The sequence below is a fragment of the Triturus cristatus genome, chromosome 5_2 (assembly GCF_964204655.1).
Source record: "Triturus cristatus chromosome 5_2, aTriCri1.1, whole genome shotgun sequence".
NCBI classification, from domain to species: Eukaryota; Metazoa; Chordata; class Amphibia; order Caudata; family Salamandridae; genus Triturus; species Triturus cristatus.
This window is the reverse complement of record NC_140588.1, coordinates 116099410-116121879: the sequence shown is the minus strand read 5'-3', so window position 1 is coordinate 116121879 and position 22470 is coordinate 116099410. Positions and strand designations below refer to the sequence as shown.

General features: G+C 41.6%; 1 protein-coding gene across 1 annotated transcript in view; it reads left to right on the top strand.

Annotated features, from left to right (window-relative positions):
- CDH18 (cadherin 18) overlaps nt 1-22470 on the top strand; it is a 2052455-nt gene that overhangs the window by 1750199 nt on the left and 279786 nt on the right. Inside the window, exon 12 of the mRNA XM_085606897.1 lies at nt 2732-2849. Coding sequence (XP_085463023.1) covers nt 2732-2849 — 118 coding nt within the window. The remainder of the gene's footprint in view (nt 1-2731; nt 2850-22470) is intronic.

Sequence of the window (22470 nt, the reverse complement as noted above, 5' to 3'; positions counted from 1 at the left end):
ATATGAGCAAGTGTGTGAATTTAACAATACAGTCATAAAGAATTAATGTCCCTAATGCCAAGGGTGAGATCATGAGCAGTACATTAGGAGTGTTAATTATGTGTAGTTACTTCAGGTTCCACTTTTGTGTTGTTAGAGGTTTTGCATTAAAAACTTAGCAGCAAAGTAACATTTTTAAGCAATTTATATATTGGCATTGAGCAGTCTGTTTTATTGTAGGACTGTATTTTACTTTGCTTTGTATTTGTAGGTTGTTGTACAACATATTGAAATGAACATGCAATTATGGATTAAGGTGGAACTACTCAATATACATTTCTGATTAGAACATTGAAAGGTTGCAAGCTCGACTGAAGACACTGAATTGCCTCAGAACTCACAAATTAAAGGCAATTTGTAAAATGTCCTGCCAATGAAGTTATCAAAAATGATTAGTCTAAATGACTATATAGCTTTTGTCCATCAAAGAACATAAATATGAACGACACTTCCAGAAAGAGAAGGTGGATTGGGTTTTCCTTTCACATTCCATTTTGCCATCCAGTTCTTTAGGTGCGGGACCATCTCATGTCACTGCATTCGTGAGATGAAGCCTCTGCTGAAAGGGAATTGCCGAGATGAATGACAAGAGAAAGCAGCTACTCTGTCTATAAATGCTTCTTTGGAAAGCACTTAGAATAAGTGTCCTCTGGACCCAGAGAACCGGGTGATAATTGTTTGTTGCCGTCAGTCTCACCTGACACTTGTTTGGTTCAGCACTTAGAAGAGAAGGGGGAATAAATGTCAGTTTCTAGTATTCACATAGGCTTTGCTCATGCAGACAACAGGTCTCCTGCTATAACTGAAACACGAGTAAGACAAAATGAAATGTTCATTTTTTGGGGAGGTAGAAAGATTCCAAGATAGAAAGCAGAGCCGGATCAGTATTTTAATTGGTTGGTTTTAAAATCTGTTGAAAATATTTGAATTTGTCTGCAATACATTCTTAAGCTCTACAAATTAGTGGTTCATAGGCTCACATTAGGAAGTGGTTGGAAAAATAATGTGGTAATGCAACATTCAGTATTGCTACTACTGTGAGAGTCATTTCCCATATTGTGATACCCTGATGAGGTATTTCTGTGGCCATTACGTGTTTTTGTGTGCAGAATGTGGAGTGACCACAGGAATGGGAGGTTGTGCCCTCATTTTTGCTTGATTTGCCAGCATTCTATGCAGGTTTCCATGTGCCTCTTTCACTATTGTATACCTGGTGAAATGGGATGGAGTATTACCACATGGTCCCTCATTATGAGTGGCCTGGTAATTGGCTGGATTTCCCTCACACCAGGAGTAACTGATATTAAGGGTACCCGTTACTCCGGGGGAAGAGGGGGGAAATCCAGCCCTGACATCTTTTACCACTGCCTAATTCAGAAATCTTCAACACAAACCTGATTACATGATCCAGCCAATACTGCTGAGAAATGTAGGTACTTCCAAAATAAACATGCTTCCTTCATACATCCCATCCCCCACCCTGTTTTGTACTCTTATTTGAACTATTTTGTTGTTTAATGTTGTTTAATGTTTCCACGTGTACCCTTGGAATCAGTAAACACAAACCATATATACCTTATCTCAGTAAACACATGCCATATATTCCTTATCTCAGTTTTTTATTTTATTTATTTTATAAAGTTTTATATAGCACAACTTGACCCAAGAGGGTCTCAGAGTGCTTTACATTTAGGATTATTGCGTTAAAAGTTACATCATTTACAAGAGCATCCTAAGGTACAGTACACAAAAACAATGTTGCAAGAATTCATAGGCGGGAGGGGAGGAAGGAGTCATAGTGGGGAGACGAGGAGGAACTGTGCCCAATGTCCGGCTGGGTAGATGATGGTCAAGGGGGAAACCAGGGTCGAGTCAATAGCTGTCTAGCAGCTCCACCGGGCTTCAGCCATGTTGCTCAGGTCTCAGCAATCAGGAAAAGAACGTTTTGAATAGATACATAGGCTACAGTAGCATAATTAAGTAGTGGAACCCGAAGGGCCGCCATTTTAGAGACAGGTACCCAAGTTTGTTTGTGTGCCTCGCCACCACCGAGGCCAGCACGTTAGATGCAGTATCCCCCAGGATTCGGTGCGTGGACCCTTGCCCCCAGCCTCTCAGTCACTCACCAGTGTTGATTTCTGTTTTTTTTGGCTGCCAGCGACGGACTGGAGTTACGTAGCAACAGTGCAATACATTTCTACTCTAAAGTTATATTTTGAAAGACGACACACTAAGGCCCGATTCTGATGCATGTTGTAAAGCTTCCCGACTGAATCAGTTTGGAAATGGTTTTTGACCCACTCGGATCGGGAGAGTCCGACCGATGGGGTACGATGCATCCGGATGCTTCCAGATACGATTTGGTTGGACTCCCATTGACTTCAATGGGAGCATATGTTCCTAACCGCATCGTAATTGGGTCATCGGTCAGGAAGACACGTTTCCGATCCAATTTAGAAGGAGAAAATGCCGTTAGGAGGCCTTCCTAACCGCATCGTAATTGGGCCCTAGGTGATGAAATATTTTGATTGCAGGACTTCATAAATTATGTTAATGTACAATCCATGTAAGCATTGATGTTGCATGTAATATATAGGTATCCTAAATCTTACAAAAACTATAGTATTTGTCAATATATATGTATATGGGGGAAAAAAACCAATTGACTGGATTCATTTCATCCTATTTTCAGGCCATTCAGACAATAAGTGCGACTGACAAAGATGATTCTGCCAATGGACCAAGATTTCATTTTTCTCTTGAAGAGGAGCCCTTATTGAATCCCAACTTCACAATACGAAACAATGAAGGTAAACAATTTAATATATCTCCTCAATTCATAGCTAATACCAAACAGCAACTGTGTCTGATAATCTCCTCTGTGGTGATATTTTTTAACTGTAATGCTTGCTATGAACTCAAAATATTTGAATTTGTGGCATGCTTTGGTTGTTGGTAATTGAGAGTTTGGCAGATGGGATACTCTGTGAAAACCTGAGAGATATTTTGTCCATAACACAAGTGTCAAAAGCTATAATGCATTTGTGATACGGTTGATGGCACATCCATAGCATTTGTCAAGGAGTACCCTGCCCGCAAAACTCTACGGCTCTAACTCATGTTTAACACTCATTCAGTTATTTCTGAGGTATTGGGTGTATTTTGGTAGTCTGGATATGACTTTACAAATGTTTCCATCACAAAACAGAGGCAAATTGAACTTTGTGGAGGTATGCAGACAGTGCAGTCAACTTATCAGTCTTAAAAAGAGCTGTAGCATTTTTGGTGGGTGAGACTGGAAAAATAAACCACATTTCTTACTTCAAATGATCAGCAAATGCATATGCATGTTAGGTAGCTGACTGTAGCAAGTACTATGTGATGCATTTGTAACAATTTAATTGCATATTCTGGCTGCCATGGGTGCATGATCAGAATTTTGTGTTAATGTGTGCTGTGGTAACATGGAATGTTGTATGTGATTTCATTTATGTATAGAATCAGTGCAAGATAATTCCATGAGTGACATCGACATATCTCAGCTTAAGCATATATTTGAAGGAAGTTTTGACTGATTATTTATTTTGGCACATCTTCACAAAGCTCAAATATTCATATCCACAAAAGAGAGGATATAGGGGCATATCAACAACAACCGGCGATAATTATCGCTCAGCGCTCTTAGCGTGAGGATAATTATCGCCGGCTAGCGTGAATTTTTATCGCTGAGATAGCGTGCTATTAGCAACGCTTATCTCAATAGCGATAAAAATCCACACGCTAACAGGCTAACGTGAGATTATCGCTGGAAACCCAGCGATAATCACACGTTACCTTGTTGATAGGGACAGGCAAACTTAGCCATGATATCCTCCTTCCATAGGATATCATGGCTAAGTCTGAAAATTAGCAGACGTAAAAAAGCAGCGTTAACCGCGGTTAGCGCTGCTTTTTTTGTCTCTAACAGGGTTAGCGACATTCTTGATAATAGGAGAAATGTCGCTTAGCGACATTTCTCCTATTATTTTACTCTGGAACGCCCCCTTTGCATCTCATTAGAGATGCAAGGGGAAGCGTAGAGTAAAAGGGTGCTAACATGCAAATTTGCGTGTTAGCACCCTGTTGTTGATAGGGTGCTAGTTTTATCTCTGCTTTTTTGGCTTTTAAAGCCAAAAAAGCAGAGATAAAGCCCTTGTTGATATGCCCCCAAGTCTGCAATTTGAAAACAAATTATTAGGTAAAACATTGACGTTTATGAAAATCATATTATGCGAGTAGAAAATGGGCAAGGATCAAGCCTAATTAAAGCTAATATACTAAAAGTTTTTAAAAATTCACTTTTTGTTGTCTGCTTTGTATCAATTTGTGCTCAGATGTTGTTAGAACCTGGGTCTCTAATTGGCAGAGGTATGAACCCTGTCTGGGTAGGGACCACCATCCTAGTCAGGGTAAGTCATAACACAACCTAAATTAATCCTGTGCTCACCATCTGATAGTATGGCACAGAGCAGGCATGCTTAACTTCGAAAGCAACGTGTAAGGCATTTGTGCAATAGCTCATACAGTAACACAGTGAAACAACCATTGAAAGACTAAAGTATGGTTTTCTAAATAAAACAAGACCAAAACAACAAGAACTCAACGTAAAGAAGTTGCGATATTGAATTTTAAAGAAATAAAAGCAGTCAAGCGCTTAGAAGCCAGAAGCACTAAAAAGGCTAATTTAGGGTGCGCTGCACTGTGGCAAAGTCAAAGTTCGGGCCGACTGCGATGGAGGGCCTGACGGATACAGGACCCAAGCAGTCCCCAGTGAACAAAGTACCTTTCCTGGTCGCAGGCAATGAGATACGTCAAATTATTCCACGCAGGCGAGGCTGATGTGTCAGTTTCGAAGATGGGTGCCCAAGTCGAGAAGTGCTGAGCAACGCGGCGGTTTCTACCACACAGTCAAGGGCATGCGTCGATCTCATCAAGCTTCAGTGGCAGCGATTCACTGTCCAATGGATCGATCTCAGGAGGCAAAGCGCAGGTTCTAAAGCGATGTGACGATTTTACTCCCGCAACCATGCTGATTCACCAATTCTGCTATATGCAGATAGGAAATGCATTGAAAACCATGGTGCAAGTATCTGGGCCACTTCCAGTGAGCTAGGCACAGGAGCAGGGGTATAGACGTTGTAATCCCTGAGTCTCAAGCAACGGTAGGCTAGCCAACAAGCTCTTGGTGATCACTTGGAAGAAAGCAGAGACAAGCTCTCCTTCGGCAGCCTCATTGAGCAGCAGGAAGCAGGGCAACAAATAGAAAATCAGGCCTTCTAGATAAGCAGTCCAGTTGAGTCCTTTGAGCAGCACAGCAGTTATTCTGTAAAGGTTCGGGTGTATGTGCAGAAGTGTCTGGTTTGCTGGGGTTGGAGACACAGTACTTATACCCAAATATGCCTTAAAAGTGGGGGAGACTTCAGAAAATGTTTTTGAGTGCACCAGTATTCCTTATAACCCAGTCCTTTCGACCTGGCTATGTGTGGGGTGTAATCAGTCCTTTGTGTGGGATCAGACCACTACCCTTTGAATTGTAAGTATGAGCCCCTCCCTGCCCAGGAAGGGCCATCAGAATGCAGATGTATGTAGATGGGTACTCAGCCACACCTAACCTTCCTTCCTTTTAGGCCATAACTCTATTGTTTGTGCTTCTACACTCACCACATTGTGCCTTAGCTCTTAATATTGGCATGCTTCTCAGACTACCTACTATGGAAGAGTCATTGAACCCCTAGTACAACCTGTTTATTGCTGTGGATTAGGCTACTGGTGATAGCCATTTTCTTTCACAAGTTTCCTCTCTATTTTGTGGTTTAGAAATTAAGGGATAAATGTGTGATTAAGAGCTGTGCACATTGATAAAGGTGATTTGTTGTTTACATGAAGTGATGACACCAATTCATATTTACATAGAGCGCAGTTGTGCTTTAATGACTGAAATGTATGATTAGCCTGATGTTAAAACATTGAAATGAATATGCCAAACATAGCCTTTAGCACACCTCTGCCAATAAAGATCTGTAAGGGTCCTACAAATAGGGCCATTGATGGTGTAATGCTGATCTGGAATATTTTTGCATCTAAAAAAACACTGATGGCTGGAGTGTAGGAGGAGCACCAATTAACATGTCTCCTCTTGAATCCATCAGTAAGAGGAGAATAAACAAGGGCTATTGTTCTTTGTGTACCTCCAACATGCTTTAACCCAATTCTCAGCCACCTATTGCTGAGAAAGATGTGCTCAAAGAGTGTTCATTTATGTTCATTGGTTGATATTCCCTGTTTATTATATGAGAGAATGTATACAAAGTATTTGTTTACTTGGTGAGCTTCTTGTGATGGTCCCTTAGTAGCTCACACCTTTCCATAGACACGTAAATCCTTCTTTGAACTGGATGTATTGGTCTGCTTTGTTCATTTTTTATATAGATATAACATTTCTTTAAGAAAGCATGATACAATATCGCAGTTAAACTATATGTATGGTACATACTCTAAATATACAAATATATTGAGGGAATTTGTTGTAATCACAGTCTTGTAGCTGAGTGTAGTTTAAGTTGATTTATTAGGATTAAGATGTAGGTTGGTAGATCCAAGTACAGCAGCCCCACCAGAAGCAGCCTGCTTGCTTCTCAGCCCATTCTCCAACTGTGACACCTCACCACACAGGCACACAAGCCTTCCATCCTTCATCACCACAACAACATTCCACTCAGAAGACTCACTGGCTGAGCAGATAGGGCCCAAGGTAACAGGGGAGATGCATGAATACATAAGCAAAATATAACACAAACACTTGCAAATACCAGACAAATAAACACGATTAAAGTAAAGAACAGCAAACCTACTAAATAGTATGGATGTACATGTTTTCCATGATTATCAATGTATTTCTGTCATTCACTGCAATACTTATGGTTTTTCATTCATCTTGATCTAGGATCACAATGTTTTTTAAAATTTTTATTTCCAAATGTAAACAGAAATTTGGAAGAACATTTGGAGTACTTTTCGTTTTTCATTGTACACTACCATTTACATTTATGTTGAAAGCCTTTTGTAGATATAAGAATCTACTTGGCTCAAAGGAAGCATTCAAGATAGTGTTTTCAAGGTGCCATATAGTGGCCACCAACACCTCACCCCTGAGCAGCTTTCTGACATTCTGGAACTTCCACAAGGGAGTGTTCAAAATTCTAACAGAAACGTAAAGTACAAACAAGAAGAAACCCCACACAATTTTATTCAATTCACTTTAATTTTGTGTTCAATGTTTCCCAAATGTTCAATATGCACGTCTGCTGTACGCTGATTACATTAAATATTTGTTTTGAGTTAAAGAACGGCCAGAATCTTGCAAATAAAGACATATTAGCAGCCCAATTATCAGAGGGCGTGATTGCATTCAATCTCCTCACCCAGCCAGCTGGTCAAGCTATTTAATACCTGTACACTTTTTGGTTTTGTATGTGAGTCCAATGGAAGGTACCACAAGCATCAAGGTTGGCATCATTTCTGGTCACAGAAGTTCTGTTTGCTTTTTTACAATGGCATAGGGTAATGTCAGGGACACTCTTTAAAGACTACCTACAAAGTGAAAAATGCAACTATAATATTGTATGGCATAGCTTGATCATCACCAATGCAAAAACAACAGTTGATGACCAGAATGCAGAACAATGTCATACATTCACCCCAGTACAGAGATCTGGGCCTAAATCCATCGTTTTTTTGCTCACCATGCCATTCCAGTTTGAACCCAGCCATATGCAAATCAGTCTTGACCCTGTGCCTCATGGGAACAGTCCAGCCCGAACTGCCAAGCCAGGTCCTCCCTGGACTGGAAACAAGCATCTGAGGACCGGTTTCGGGGTTTCACCCCTCTTCAGCCAGGATAGCTTGATTCCAGTGGCATGGAGAGCACGGGATGATGGATTAAACCCAGATCAGTTGACTGGGGGTGATTGCTTGCATTGTTCAACACTTCATTCATCATGCTCTTTGATTTTGCTTTGTTCGCCCTAAGTTGGCAGGGTATGCCCAGACGTGGGTTCCTTTCTCACTTTGCCACTGGATTCAAGCTAGCCTGGCTGATGATGGCTGATTAGCCAGAAACCGGTCCCAGGATGCTTGTTTCCGGTCCAGGGAAGACATGGCTTGGCAGTTCGGGCTGGACTGTTCCCATGAGGCACAGGGTCAGACTGATTTGCTTAAGGCCATGTCTGAATTGGGGTGGCAGAGTGAGCTAAAGAATGATGATGTATTAAACTCAGATCAGTTGACTGGGGGTGAGTGCTTGCATTGTTCAACACTCCGTCCATCATCCCCTCTGGTTTAGCTTGATCATCATACAAGCACATTTTTTACTGATTTACATTTACATAAAATTGAGATGAATATTTAAAAGAGAGTATTGGAGGTTTGCCACTCCCTCTTCGTGTAGTATGAGGATATAGCTGGGATTGCGAACTGTAGTCTCAAAAGGCATCAGCCAGTTTATTTTTATTCTATTTTGATTTACTTTAGTCCCCTGAAGATAAAAGTAGGCCCAACATTCTTACAAATGTTACTAGTTACAAGACCTCTTCTCTCTGATTTGTATCTTCATATAAAGATTGTGTTAAAAAAATTATTTGGTGAAAAAAAGAAAAAAGTTAGTACATTTCCCTTGAAAATATAAAGGAAGGGTGTTTTAAAAAAAAAGACATCGATACTTTGAGACTTTTGCTGTATATCAAGTTCATTGGGATAATCTGACGCAATTGGAACCAGTGGTTATAACAACTGACACAGGAAACTGTCAGATCAGCCCAAATAGTTCTCAGTGAGTGGTTGAGGCCAGCAAACCCAGAGGTCGTTCGGCAAATTGCTCCTCCCAACGGACTTTTTAAATTCTTAAATTTCCTTCCTTCTCTGCATCCTTCTTTCAGTCTCTTATCTGTCTTTCTCACAATCCTTCTTTGAATTTTCATCTTTCTTTCCATAATTTCTGTACTTTTTTCCATTCTTCCACCCATTCTTCTTCATGGATTTCCTTCCATGCATCCATCCATCTGTCCTTCATGTTTTTTCCTATTCTTTCTTCTCTCCATCCTCATCCATCGATCTTATCATCTGTTTTTCTATTCATCCAACTTTTCTTCATTCTTTTCATTGATGTGTCAATCTTCCCACCATTGATTATTCTTCCCCCAATATCTTTCTCATCACCTACCATCAACCCATCTTTCCAGCCACTGTTTTCTCCATGCCTCCCATTATCATCCTCTATATTCATCTATCTCTCCATCTATCCATCTCTGCATTCATATATCAATTTCATCCTTCTATTCATCCCTCCTTCTCTCCACATTTTCCTCTCTTCCTCTGCAAGGGATTGTGTTTTTGATCTACTTGGGAAGCAAAATCTTGATCAGAGTCAAAGAAATAAAAAACCAGACCACCATGTCTGTGATTTCCTTTTAATAAAGCAATTTTTTATTTTTTTGTTTTGAAATGAAGCCGCTTTTCCATACAGGATGCATTTAAAAATATAAAATGAAACGTTTCATTTTGAAGACTAGGCAGTGATCCCTTGCACCACTGTCTTAAAAAATATTTGTTTCAACATTCACAAAGGTAAAGGGGTCCAGTGGGGGCCCTTTCCCATTTCCAATTGATTACCACCATTCTTGAGTTGTCGGTAAAAACATGAATGGATGCTTTGCAACTGTAATTTGATAGCCAAGCTTCATACATAGCTCTGAAATTTGGTATTTGGACGGGATGCCCTAAACACGCCTCTTTTAAATCTCTAAACACAAATTGCGATTCGGTATCATGTTACCAAATTGTAATTTGTCTTTTCTACATATGAAAAGGCATTTATGCGGGCAGAAACTGCCCTGTTCTGCAAATCCGACGGCAAAAATGCTTTTGTACATGATGGCATAGGACGTTTTATCTTAATTTTAGAGTAGATGAGCTCAAGGTATTGCGAATAGAATATCTTGATAAAAAATCAAGCTTGCCAACAGCTTCTGCACATTTTGATTGAAGTATGTCCAAGTGGTAATGCGTGGTTTAGTTGTATAACTAAGGGGTATATTATCAAGGACGGCGTTAACATTATCGCCGGTTTAGCGGCAGAAAACTGCCACTAAAGCGGCGATAATGGGTTTGATAATATGCCCTTGAGAATTCCAATAGAAGCCCATGTTCACACCAGAACATGGACTTCTATCGGAATTCTCAAGGGCATATTATCAAGCCCTTTATCTCCGCTTTAGTGGCGGTTTTCTGCCGCTAAACCGGCAATAATTTTTAACGCCCTCCTTGATAATATGCCCCTAAGATTGTTGTCGCTTTATGAGATCGTTTAAGAAAGTATGACAGGGGCTGTGAAAAAAGCAAGGCAGGCAATAAAGGGAAATGCATTTAATGTTTGCCATAGGCTTTATAATTAATTTAAAGCGTTAGATGTATTGTAATTAATTATGTTTTTCCTCACTGTGAAGAGGAGACTGATTTTTATATAAATAATTTTACTGGTGATACAGACAGGGCCCATGGCAGAATTTTCTTTCTTTTTATTGAAGATAGTAAGGCCTTTTCGTATATTAATAACTTTAATTTACTGTTGGTTTTCTTCAGTAGTCCGTTTTCAAGTCTACAGTAGCTAGGAGACGAGACCATTCTAATGAATTTCTTCGGTCAGTCATTTACCATGTTGCCCGAATTTTCAAAGACCAGTTCAGGGAAAAATAATGCATACCAGAAAGGCTTACCTATTTTAAACTTGAATCTAAAGCCTTTTTTTAGTATAGGTCAAAAAAACTTCCTGCAGTCACATCACTGAAACTTCCCACATTGAGCAGTTCAACATCCCCGCGCCCACGCGTTCATACCTGGTGAAAAAACTGAAGCTTTTAATTCATCTTTCATCTGTCCTCGTAGGCTAGATCCAATTATTGTTGGTCTCGAGCAATTATCACCTAAACTTCAGAGTTTTTTTTCATCGTCTGACAACTGTTCACTACCCACTTCTATAAATTCTCCTTTGTCGCTCAACCTCTCCCTAACAATTCTTTTTTTATGCATTTTTCCAGATTGATACTTAGGACTACTGAAAAAAATATATTTTTTCAATTACTTGTGAAACAGGTTCCCACGTAAGATGAACTTGTCACTCTTTTTTACAGTGGCGAGTGCTGACTGCTTATGTTTACTGATGGTCAGAAGAGCTTTGGTGAGTGTATTAGAAACCAGCAACTTCTGTAGCATTATCAGCATAATACAGTGCACTAGTGACCATAACACTGACCCTTACTTTGACAGAAGCACTGGAATACAACATTCATGGCACGTGCACCCATATTTTATTGCACATGGAAGGATGAAAAGCTAAGCGAATCCGTCGTGATTCGAACGTGCGACCAACAGGTCTAACAAAGTTTTCTTCCGTGGATTTATAAATCCTCTGAGCTGCCAGACCCATTCTAAGTTCACCATCATAAGCGTCATATTCGCATTATATTCGTTAGAGGTTAGAGGTACAACAAATATGAGACAGTAAAAGAACTATATAGGAAGGATGCAACCACGAAAGTGTTATATTATTTCCATTAGCAATGGAAAAGGGAATCAATTGTGTATTCAGCATCCAATGCCATCTATCTTAAATTATTGTGGACAGTAGTTTGGGTTTTTGCTCATGCAGCCAGTTGCGGCTGGCATGGATTGGGGGTGGCGGGGGAGAAAGGTGTGGTGAGGGGGTAAAAAAAAAAAGCTTACTTCCTAGTCGCGTCTTGTCTCTCCTCCGCCTTCTCTCTGCGTCGTCCCTCTGCTCGGCCACAACAGGAAGCACCCGGGCTCCCCTGACCAATCACAACGCTGCAATACAGACCTCAAACAGGGAATGGGAGCCTGCACCTGTTCTCCACCCAGGCTGCAATGAAGCCTGGGTGGAGAACATGCAAAGTGCACATAAATGGTTGGCGGGCCCAACAGTCATTGTGCACTTACGAAGTTCCCACCACTCCTTCCCCTGCTCTGAGAGCAGTGCAGCCAGGCCCGCAAAGATGCCACAGCAGGAACAAATAAAATTATATTAACAAAGAGTTCTTATAATTTTTTTCCCCATTTATTTACACTGCTGACAGCAGTAGGGCTACACTTCTCCACCTTAGCGTAGGACCGCCACTACATGCAGCTCTAAGCCATTACTGGATGCAGTACTAAAGTGGGGGTGATATGATTTGTGTAACTTTCCCTGCTTTATTGCCTTCTGACAAAGACCAGCCCCATAACTAGAATCACAGGTGCTCCTTGAAAAACGTGAGCAGCATATTTCAGCCTGCCCCATCAAAGTCAAACTGGCCTATCTTGCAGTGCTAGAAGGGATGATCTGCCAGGTCACTCTCTGGGCTGTTTCTGTCTGTTTGTGGGCCTGTTTATTGGTCTGGTGGGTGGATTTGTATTGTTGATTTCCCTAATATTACAAAAGACATTACTTGCAGCAATCAGAAATATATACATGGGAGGGGAGGCATCGTGTCCACGAGCAGGCAATGTGTTGAATCCAGGACAGAGGAATTCGGTTGCGTCGACGGTGGGGCATTGGTTCCGTTGACGAAGTGAAGTCAGTGAGTTCATGGAGTCACCCTCTGCAGTTATCAGCGCTGCAATATCAGGATGCAGGAGCTAGTGATTTTGGAGTGGGTGGGAGTGCTGGCGTAGAGAATGCCGATAACAGGAGGCATTTAAGGGCATCGAAGGGCATCAGAACTGCAGTGCAGGCCGGACGGTGAATCATGCACTTCACAAGCAGTGCCCCTGGCCTTAGTGCTGGTCACTGCACCATGGCAGCATCACAGATGGCGTTGGAGATTGCTTTTCTTGCTTCCTTCAGGTTGCTTCCAGCCCCCAACAGCAGGAACAACCTCCAGAGGCCCAACAACTGGAATAGACACCTCCTGGAAGGTCAGAACTCCCAGCAATAGAATTCAGGGGAGCTGGGGTGAAGTCTTTATGTCCCTGAGACTTCAGAACGGGAGGCCAGGACACACAAACCCTTGGAGATCCTTCTTCAAGTCGGTTTCTCAGCAAAGTTACAGTCTTTGTCCTTTCCTTGGCAGAAGCAGTAACTACAGGCCAACTCACACAACACACATCAAAGGGGCAGTACTCCTCCTCTCAGTTCTCCAGCTCTTCTTCTTGGCAAAGGTTTCTCTTGAGTCCAAAAGGGATCTAAAGTTCTGGGGTTTAAGGTCCACTACTCATACCCCATTTTGTCTTTGTTCTCAGTTCAAACCAACTCTGTCCTAACTGGTGCAGTATGACCACAGGGGGTGGTGGTAGCAATTTGAAAGGGAGGCAAGCCCTATTCAGGTGCAAGGATACCTCTTCCCACTACTCTAAATGCAGCCAAGGTCTATTCAGCTCAGCTCTCAGTCCTCCAGGAAAAGCCAGGCACACCTTACCCCTCCCCCAGTGACTGTCTACAGTGAATGCATGTCACCAGCACCTGTCACTCCACTCATTTTTGTAGCTAGCTGATTTGATAATGGGGCCCACTTTCATTTTGGTACCCAGTCCTATTGCCTGTCCCAGTACGACCTAGCCCATCAATACTTCCATATGAACCTGGCTTACTCTCTTAGGATTGCGTCATTATTTGATAGTGGCATGGGGAAAGAGTAGCTTCAGATTCATCGTTAGTTTGTGTCTGTTTGCTGCAGAATAATACAAATGTCACATTGGATAAATAAGTCTGTCATCAAATGAAGGAGTTGAGCAAGACTTGCTGTTACCCTCCTGCTGCTTTCATGTCTGGTCCAATCTGAAGCCCTCTTTACCAATGGCCCGGTGAAGAGCGATCCCTGCGCAAAGAGGTGTTTGCCCAGCGATCATAATCATGAGTGCTGCAAGTTTTATCACACCTTAAAATTACTTGGTGCAAACAATTTGCACCCCTGATACATGTCTTACCTGCCAGAATTTAAAGGGGAGGAATACCCCTGTAAAACTAGGACATTTGGATTTTGGTACGGTAAGCACTAACATTGTATATCCCATTTCAAGGGCAAAACGTGTAAAAGGTGATAATTATTGCACCCATTCAAATCCGAACACACTGATGTCGGATTTCAGCTGAATCAGTAATTAACGCATCCCTTTGTGGCCCACTTGTAAGAAGAGCTTGGGCAGTATTTATTGTTCTATAAAGATCCTTTTGGACAGGCAGCCCACAGAACCAAAGACCATGTGATTGCACAGAATCCATACACAATTAACTCTGAGTATCTTATTTATATTCAGTAGCCTTGCACACTTTGGAAATAAGGGTACTTACTCATTGCAGGATAACCTTTTATGTGATAATCTTTCGCATGTTGCATTGAAGTTCAAAAATATCAGAATATACCTCCACAAAAGGTGAAATGACTTAAAACATTGACTTTATCTGGTTCCATTTCTGTTTTAGACAACAATAGTAAAATGTGCACCATGCCCTTTGAAGATAACTTTAAAATTGAATATCAACTGGATTTAACGGGATAGTACTAACATGGCTCAGTAACGCAACAACAAAGATGACAGGTGGAATGGGGTTGGCGAAATCATATGGCCTTTATTGACTACCCACTGTGTTGTCCAATCTATACTTTAGAAGACCAAATCATAGATCTGCAGAATCAGAACCAAACATTTAAACGAGTTCCTTTTAAATTGTGTCGGCATTTATCGCAGAAAGTTATCCTACAAGGCTTGGATGGTTCTGGCATTTCCATACCTGAGTTAGACACCCCTGTGTAATTTAAAAACACAATTCCATTATTTTATATATTATATATTCGATGACTTTATGATCTCATTCGGTTTAAGATTGTGCTCAATATTTCATAAATTTGTGCACGTGTGTAACTGGTCAACAAAAATGGGATTAATGTTGGGTCTTTGATTCGATATGAGGAAATCCCCAAATTCGGTCATTAAAGACATAGCAGTTGCCCATCATTTGAGAGTGAGTTTGCCTTTTGTTGGTGTCAGTTATTCTGAGACTGTAGTAAATCACCTGCTTAGGCAGAGCATAACTTTCACTCTGGGGAGTTTTCATGTTTCCTCCCATCTTGCCCCAAGTCACGTTCTTTCATTACTTGGCAAACCATGCAATGGAGGGTCTTGTGCACTTCCTGATTACATTGCAGCTACCAGAGCTTTAGTCCAATGAAACATTATTTAAAAAGCATAATTTGCAGATTATTGTAAATATGTGTAATCTATCTACATGTTGAGTGTTTCTTGCCAGTCTTAAACCGTAAAAAACATACCTCAATACATTCTAATTAACTCAGCATTGCCAATAAAATCATATCCAATACTTAATTGATTATGACCTCCTAGATAAATTTATTGGGCCCTCCCCATAATGTTTGAATACACCTCTCATCTATCCTTGCAGTCTCTGCATGAGTTATTCCATGCTAACTGCTGTACTACTCTGTTAACACTCGGTTGAACAAGGGAGGGGTTGATTCATCATGATTTTGTGAAAATAAGTCAACCATAGATGAATAGAATTATACTTTCTGAATGTGAATTATGTAACCTTTTTCTGTGGAATTCTGCATATGCATTGGCAACCGTGTCATTTTAAGGATTTTTGAGATATATTCTGGGGCCCCCACTTTGGAATAACATGAAATAATATTACCTAGATTCTGCATGATGCAAAACAATACTGAATTGTTCTCACATTTTTCACATAAAGACATCTGAGATATATGTTGTCTGGGCGACCAGAAATCATTATAATGGCACTGGCTAGAGGGAGAACGAGTCAGAAGTAGAGGTCGGCAGAGAGAGATGGAGGGAGGTTCTGATGGAGAAATAAACAGAGATGAGATTGTGTGAGAGAAAGATCCCTTTAACTGTGGAGCCTTGGAAGTAGCAGTCCTGGACAGCTGCCCATTTCATCCATGCCTTAAAACGTCTCTGCTTGGTGACTCTTGAATGTCTGCCGGTGTCGTGAATGGCATGGTGAATTTACATACTTAGGATGGGTCAGGTTTAGTGTGCTCGGTGAGATTTTGTGTGTCACTTGAAAAGGAGGCTCTGTGTATTCCATAATAATAATAATCCACATTTGTAAAGCGCGAAGAATCACCCATAAGGGTCTCTAGGCGCCGTCGGGAAGATTAAGCAAGCTGTTGCCCAGAGTTACATGGTGCTGGGCTAATCTGCTGCCGGCGCTGGGGATCGAACCATGATCCCCAGCTTCCGGAGTCAGTCGCCTTGGCCGTGGCGCCACACCTCTTCCCATTCCCAGTCCATAGTAACTTGCAGATAGTGTCTCACTCTACATAGACATTCAAAACTACTCCGGTGAAGGGAAAGAGTAAGAATGTGTCCCGGTTGGGAAAAGTGAGGTGACCACTGGCATTCTGTAAGTTTGTTGAAGATAGGGTTCCTTTAAGAGGAACAACATTTTCCACAAGATGATTTAAAAAACAACTAAACTTGCAACTTCACTTTTCAGTACCATTTCTCCATGAAGAAATATAGACTGGTTACACAATCTTCACACCTAAATGATGCACATCTGAATATTGGAATACTGCAACTTGTGCAGCCAACCAAGAATACTCTTGCGATTTTTGTTAATCCCAATAAAGTCAGTAATTTACTCCAAAAGAAGGAGTGGCTTGAGGAGATTACATTTCAGTCTTTGTTTTCTTGTCCTTTGTGAGACAAGTCCATAGTCTTCTGGTTCCACTTCTGTGCTGCTGAAGCAATAAGCCTTATCCACAATTTTTCTGTTGTGACATACCTTTGCAGAACTCCTAAAAATCAGGAGTAAGCCAGAAATATTCCTAGTTTATTCTTGAAATTCAGGGATTAAAGAGGAGTATTTTAAAAGTAGGTCACACCTAGTCATAGCAAGATCTTTTTTTTCGCACACCCAGCTGCACTTTTTCTGCACTCTAGTGCATCTCTACTAGTCTGAGTTACTGATGATTCACTGCTAACTTTCTCCAGAATTAAATTGGAGCTTGTCCCTATGCAAATGAGGGACTCCTTTGCCTCTGTTGCCATGCCATATTACAGATATGGGCACAGAGGCAGAGACTGCCAACAGGTGCCCTGATTCAGGGAAACATAGAGGTGCCGTGCAGTTATTTTGCCCCTTAATGGAACCCTAATGAAGGAAGTGTGGGGGTTGCACAAGGCCCCACATATAGTGTCACAGGCAGGTGCATTCACTCACTGCTCCCACCAGCAGGAGTGTCCCTGACCCCTTTAAAAATGAGAATCTGTTGCCACATAGAGTAAAACAAGTAGAGGCCGCTTCAAAAGTCCTTCCACCCTTTACTAATGTGCTGTCACAGTCCAGGTGCGAGCTCACCCCAGCACTGCAACCAGACCTTTGCTCTGATAGGGCACAATGTCCCAATCTGCACCCGGCGCACACACATGGGAGTCTCCCATGGTGTAGTATGCGATAGTGCACCTAATTTGTAGCGGGCCTCCTTGTTTAATGGTGCAAACGGCCGACATGGTACAGAGAGTACATACACATGCAGCACAAAATACACTGTACACATACCCACATAGTAGCACAATGGCCATTTGCCAAAGTTTGCTATTTTATAGCAATTGCAAATTTAGCTTCCTTTGTTTTTAATGTGTCTGCGTATCCTTAATGCTGCAATTATGCAAATGTTGACTACTGTTACTGAGGTGGCTCTAATATGTTTGTTCTTGTTTCTTTTTGCATCACGCGTTGTTGCCAGCAAACACACCGTCTTTAATTAGGAAGAGCAAAGTGTTCTAAATCAGGCTGCGAGAGCTGTATCGCAGACCAATCAGCAGCTCACACTAACTCCCTCTTCCTTGGTTTGCACAGTCGTAATCTGTAACGTATTAAAGCTGCGCTGATACTGTCAGGACCAATCAGTATGAGTGGCACATCACTGTCTCTGAAGATGCTCGCGCTGCGCTCAAAAGCACTAATTCATGCGGTCAACGAGGGGAGAGACACACACATAACCGCTTCCAATACCCAGGCTTCAGAGGCATTTTAGGCAATCTGCCTCAGGCCACCCCCAGGGACCAGCATCGCCCATTCAGCTGTTTGTGTACGGAGTTTAAAGAAAAAAAGACCATCTGTTCGCCTTTACGGATGAACACTGAATCACATATCACTGTTCAGATCAGTCTAGCTGATCATTATTGTTTTTCACTTTGATAAGTCCTTTTGGGACTCTTTAATGCAGGGCAAAAAGACTCTCAATACATCGAGTCCTCCAAATGTATTTTGTATCTGTAACCTTAAAGCATGTTTACTCAAGGAACCAAGGAGTAACAGTTCTTTTAAATGAAGGTTTCTATTGCCCCCAAAAAAGAGAAAATAAATAAAAAACATTAAGCAAGGATGGAACGACCAATCGATGCATGTAGTCACAGAGTCCAATTTCGGAATACGAGAAAACCTGGAGAACAGTACAAGATAATAGATTTTTTTTTTTTTTTTTGGTGATATTTTTTCTTTCATGCCCACGCTGCTAGATTGCAACTTCGGAACCCTCAGAATGTGACCGGGAAAGGCACGCACAAGTTCACAATTCAGGACCCATATTTAGATGAAAAAAAACATATTTTGTACACTGTTCTAAGCTTTTAACTCTCAAGTTTGAGTCATAGTAGCTAAGTTACGGTGTTTCCGAGCATGGATTCTTCATAGTGGAAAGAATATTACCAGATATACAAGGGAGCATATCCTGTGCAAATTTGAAAGCTTCGCAATTGCGACAAAGCCAATTTTCAATGTGCAGAAGTGATGAGTCACTTACAGCTGCGCGCCTTGTAATGTCAACTTTCTGGCGATTAGTGAGTTGTCTGAAAAAAGCGGTTTTCCTCCTTGTTTGCCACTCACAAGGAAATGTATCAAGAGTTTGTGAGCACTCTTGCTTTCACAAACCGTTGACAGCATTAGGTATCCTTTTGCAAGTTGGAAGTTTGTGGTAAATATTTAAATTACCTGTAGTATTTTTATGCGGTAAAATTCAGGAAGAATAACTCAGTAAAAATAAGAGGCAGAATCCGTGGTATTAGAGGTTCTAAAAGGCTTTATTCCTTACAAAGGAATTATAGTTATGGTTCGAACCAGGCAATCGAATTCCATCACCACGAAGGTTCAGGAAGGGATAGGCAATACATTATTGACAAGTAATCGTATATATATGAAATGCATTACAGTAAGACAGATGCAGGAGGCGTAACAGCTGATAAGACAGATAAGAATACACATACGTAATGAAAAAGGCGTTACAATAGGCGTGCATAAAGGCGTATACTAGAAACGTCATTTAAAATGATGTCACAGGTGGGTGGATCCATAAGAGAATCCTGCAATGTCAGCAGAAATACATGGCAGAGATGCGCGCGCAGCCGCATGACGTGTGATTGACGTGTAACTAGGGGGTGAAGGGAACGTGACATTTAGCCCTACGTGAGGAGACAGAAGTCTGGGGGGTCAGGTCAACCTAATCCCAAATCATATCTAATATCTTATGTTTAAGGAACTGTATTATCCAAAAGGAAAGGTCTCTCGGACAGAATCTATTCTATACTGACTGTTAGTGCGTGTACAAGCGTCTAAGTGTCTACATGAGATGCGAGGGGGCATGGGCCTTCCATGGAAACGGAGGCTATGAATTACTTGCATGAAGACAGTGAGGCCGGGCCCTTTGCTCGGTAGCTGGAAGGATGTTTACCTAAACTACTAGACAGGAATGCATTGGATGAGGAGCGGAGCAGATAACTTGAAGGTGAAATACAGTTTTTGGCAGGCAACAGGCCGCGTCAGGCACCGTTAGCCGCGCAGGGAGTAGGACAAAGTTCATGGATACAGATGCAGACTCAAGCTGAAGCTTTCAGAGGCAGAAGGCAGGAAAAGACTTGATGACAGGATTCAGGGCCTACTCGCCTGAACTGTAAAACGTGAAAAGTGTACCATATAAAGTCGGTGGCCAATCATACTTAGGAATGGAATATCCGACCCATTCATGGCGGATCTGAAAGAGGACATGTTAACGTTGGACGCACATGTATTTGCGTCTTCATAGCTGGAACTGGAGGGAACATACATGTACTTGTAGCATGTACATGGAGCCGTTGGGGTCTAAGATAGGGGACATAACTGATCATAAAATTCATATTTCCTCATTCCCTCCTTGTCCCCTACGGACCCTTCATGAAATATCGATCTTCATTAATCCATCAATCTGTTCATATAACATCATCTGTTCTTCTTTCTTCTTACGAGGTCTTGAATGAAAACTTGAATGTGGAATACACGATGTGGCACACAGACCACAAATCGCTGGCCCACATTGTAGACACAAGCAGCAACTGAATATTATGAGAAGGCCAATACCTAGGAAGGATAGGATCCTCCATCCCCAGGCTGACAACACGCTCCAGAACCAACCGGACCAAGTCCAGGTGCCTGGATTCTGGTGTATCTGGCTTACAATCTTATGAAGGCGAGTTATGGCTTTATATACTGATGGCGCGTTTTCTGGAATGAAAACACAGCAACTTGATCCGATGACCCTACAAGCTCCGCCCCTATCGGCCAGGATGACGTCAAGGACAAGACGATTTTGAAGAACAACAATCCGCATCGCAGACTGCTCCTCTGTTAAGTTGCCTAGGGCGGAAGTAGTTTCATTCACTACTGCTTCAAGTGTTCTAGTTAATCTACGTATCAGCTTACTATTAGTGACAGTACCTATGTAGGGAAAGAAACCTTTATTGAAATCTGTGTATTGCTCCCATGCCGTTTCAGTGTAGTCGACAATCGGGAGATCTCTCTTATGTCTATTGTGTACTAGATGGGTATTCCTATGGTAATCAGGCGGGGCTAGGAAAACAGGTGGCAGAAGGAATGCAATGTAACAGGTACCATCCCAATCTAGAGGTAAACGTATATATGCGGTCTGACCACATATGAAGTAGGAATGACGAGAAGCTCTAAATGTAGACTTGCCTTGATCACTGAATTCGATTACAGTGGTACATTTACTATGGCCCATGTGTATTGAACCATTCTTTTTTACACATAATTCACCTTTAACTGGAAATACTGACATAGCGGGCAAGATTGGTACAGCTTCGGATTCAACATTCAAAATCATGAGGTTAAGTGTAAAGTTACCTAACCCATATACTTCATTTTCTAGATCAGTTCCTGTTCTTGTGGGAAGTCCCTCCTTGTTAGGGTAGCAGACTTTAAGCAGAACTAGGTTCAGGTTTCCCCATACCCAGTTGTCCTGGTAAACTACAGAATTTAAATCTAGGGAATTAATCAAACTAAACCATGCTCCACAGGAGCCATTGTGTGTGAATGGATACGGAAAGAGAGGCAGAACTCCCTTGTAATTCTAGTAGGGAGGGAGTCGGCCACATATCCAACAATTTGTAGCATTGCTGGTCTGATGGGAATGGTGTAACATACTAATAAATGTGTTATTGCGCAGCGCAAATCTATAGGACAACTCATGCGGAGGTAATTCGCTAAAAGAATGTTCGGCAGTAGCATTGAAAGCACGCTTGGAAATAGGATAATATATGTGCAACAGTATACTTGCAGCAATAATCAGAAGACTTAGAAAAAACATAATTAATAATGTCACTATGCAGTGACTACGAAGTGATTTACAGTACGCATGTTTCTTGAGCTGTTTCTGTCTATTTCTCTCTCTACTTCGGTCTAGAGGATACATGTCAGAGACTAATTCAACCGATTCACCTTGGAGAGGACTTAAACAATCAAATTGTCTGACTTGCTAGACCTTAGTTTCAGTTTATAATTCTCTTGTTCCGATTTTTCAACCAGGGGGAGTTTTGAGTCAGTCTGTGAGGGAATGCAGGGCTGAAAGTTCAAATCCGACGGTAGTCCATGAAATTTCTTGATATGACTCGAATGTAGCCAACCCTTGCGACCCTCAATCTTCACGGCTGTCCTTGTTGTGAGAAGAACGAGATTTGGCGACTGCCAACGAGGCTCCAGCGGGCTCCTCCTGTCGAAGTTTCTTACAAGCACTAGATCACCTGGAACCACTTCATGGGGCTTCACCTCAGTGTTATCGGGAAAAGCTGCAGCTACCTGTGAACGACAAGATTGTAGTGCAGACATCAAGGAAGCCAGGTAATCTGTCAGCATATTACAATCAACGTCAGTGATTTTACGAGGTATAGGCGTCCCCCACATATTTGGTGGCCTACCGAAGACCACCTCATACGGGGATAGCCCTGTTCGAGAATGTGCTACCATTCTCATGTAAAAGAGCGCAACTGGTAAGGCTACTATCCAGTCGACACCTTTTTCTCTACAGATTTTGG